Source organism: Penaeus vannamei, chromosome 2 (assembly GCF_042767895.1).
Source record: "Penaeus vannamei isolate JL-2024 chromosome 2, ASM4276789v1, whole genome shotgun sequence".
Classification (NCBI taxonomy): Eukaryota; Metazoa; Arthropoda; class Malacostraca; order Decapoda; family Penaeidae; genus Penaeus; species Penaeus vannamei.
In genome coordinates this window covers 31,325,860-31,328,223 of record NC_091550.1, presented here as the reverse complement: position 1 = coordinate 31,328,223, position 2,364 = coordinate 31,325,860, and the positions used below count along the sequence as shown (strand labels likewise).

General features: G+C 37.1%; 1 protein-coding gene across 2 annotated transcripts in view; it reads left to right on the top strand.

Annotated features, from left to right (window-relative positions):
* Positions 1 to 1,955, top strand: part of LOC138864545 (uncharacterized) — a 35,606-nt gene extending 33,651 nt beyond the window's left edge. For both annotated transcript variants that reach the window (XM_070132104.1, XM_070132097.1), the window contains exon 16: positions 74 to 1,955. In XM_070132104.1, coding sequence (XP_069988205.1) covers positions 74 to 116 — 43 coding nt within the window. In that variant the 3' untranslated portion in view covers positions 117 to 1,955. The remainder of the gene's footprint in view (positions 1 to 73) is intronic.
* Positions 1,956 to 2,364: the final 409 nt, after the last annotated feature.

The window sequence follows — 2,364 nt, the reverse complement described above, 5'->3', positions numbered from 1 at the left end:
GTATAATGTTATTAACGTACATATTCAATAGAAGAGTTGAAAGAGAGGTATTAAGCTATAATAACTTTTTCAGTCTGCAAGATGAGGAACAAAACCCTCATACGACAACACCTTAAATCAATGACTTCAACGAGTGACCCGGCCCCTGGAACAGATGACCCATGATTATTAGTTGGACAGCCAGGCAGAAGATAGAGCCTCTCTGAAGACAGACCTCAAGAAGTTTTGCGCTATTTTTTTTTCTTCTTTTTTCTTGCACGAGTGTCATTCTCAAACATTTAGATATGAAAGCTTTCCTAGTTCACTTTATTTGCCTGACTTTTCTTGATTTTTTAATTCTTGTATTATTGTACATTTTCTTTATTTGGTTTATTTAATTTGAGTAGTTTGGGATGTTTTTTACTAAATTTAGGGTCTTGCCTTTTCAAAATGTTAATTTGCACAATTTTTTATGTACTATCATGTATTCTAATGCTTGCACTTGTGTTAAATACAATTCGATAGGGACGGTCTTCGTGACGTCACCAGAGCTGTCACGTGATCAATCGGAGGCAGTGGCAGGTAGGCAAAAACAACAAAATCCCACGAATTTCGTTATTAAGTACTGATCTGTCGCGAACATCGTCCTTTTTTCGATTTATATAAGATTCGCATCCCTTTTTATCCATTTGTAAGAAGTTGCATTATAAATGAATGTGCAAATGGATAGCAAAAAGGTTATCAATCGCAAGAACTTTGATCCTGCACCTGGGAGTGATCTAAGAGTTTGTACTAATGGTACGTACGATAGCTTTTTTATAAAGATTTTCTAAATTGTAATCGGTTATGTTATATCGTCATAACTCTTTCCTAGGGGATGTATTACCCCGTGGTTAGGCCTAGGCCTAGGCGGTGGTTGATGTTGAGGGACTGGTTACTACTATCTTCTTTCACTTTAAGTTTCAGTTAATTGGTTTTAAAAGTTTCCCCGACCAAAGGTCGTATGACATTAAATGGGAACAAAATGAAAGTAAATCTAATGACTGCTACACTGCTCTCTCAACAACTTCAGGAAATTTGCTTAAATCTTTTCAAGGTAGCATGATAAGTATTGCGTGGGAATGTAAATTTGACCTTTTAGAAAAGTCTGGCTATAATGTCCGAAAAATATTAATAAAACCCCTGTTTTGAGCAACTTTTCGAAAAAAATAGGCCTAAAAGGCAAAGAGCGAGCAAGAAATAAGTTCATGAGAATTAATCGTACGACTACGAACCAATCTTATTATAAGCAGTATTGAGTACTTGTACCCTTCCAGAAATTTGTCGGCATTTAATTCTTTTCATGTGTAACCACCAGTTGTTTGTATAAAGGTCGGTCAACCAAACAATTAGTATGGCCCAGCAAATACAGATAACTGTATTCTGATTTTTTCTTATGTTGAATATCAAATTCTATTATCCTCTTTTTTAAAGCTTTTAATACTTGTAAGATTCGAGTGATTTGTAGACTTTCAACTGTGTAAAAGGTAGAAGTAAATATCACCAAAACTAACATTTGCCAACCATTGGGGCTTTCAGACCAGCCATCAGAGAGAGAGAGAAAGGATCTGGTAAGCTTTCTGTACCTTTAGAATACTTGTTTTTTCATCATGACGTTTTTTAGCAACTAGATCGAGAGATTTGTAGTACGTTGACATCATTCTCACAGCTGATTTAGCGGCCATTGTTGATCTTTTGCCCTCCAGTGTTGTGCGCGTGCGCGAAAAATTGTTGTGTTTTCGTTATGATGACCGTCCCTATAAGCTTTGGTGTGTTTAAGGTATGGCATGAACCTGCCTCTCAAATTTGCGACAGTGTGCGTGCTTATTATTTCTACTTTAATTTTGCCTTATGTTACGTATGACATTAAACCAAATTGTTATGAAATGATGCCCAGATTGGAATCTGTTCAACACATAAATTAATCCTTTGTGAAACTTTTACTATTTATTCCTCACACAGATATAAATTTATTGTTACATTTATTTCCAGTCTGCAAGATTCACCATTCAATATTTAACTGCACTTTCACTGGAGTCACACAGGCACAAGGGGTCTCCAGTCTCCCTCCCCGATCGACCTGTCAGCGAAAAATCAAATGAAAGAAACTTGGCATAGTAACAGAGGTCCCTCTGAAGGACTGCCAGAGGTTAAACGTCAGACGGGGTCGTCAGGACAGGGGAATGTCACTTGTATTTAGGCTGCATTACCAGCAGGCTTCTCTCTGCCTTTGGTACTGGAGATAGCTTTAGTCTGTGAGCATACAGTGACACAGATATTGATTTGATTCATGTATCTTTTTGCAATGTACACTCCTCTAAGAGAGGTGGCATAGATTATTGCGTC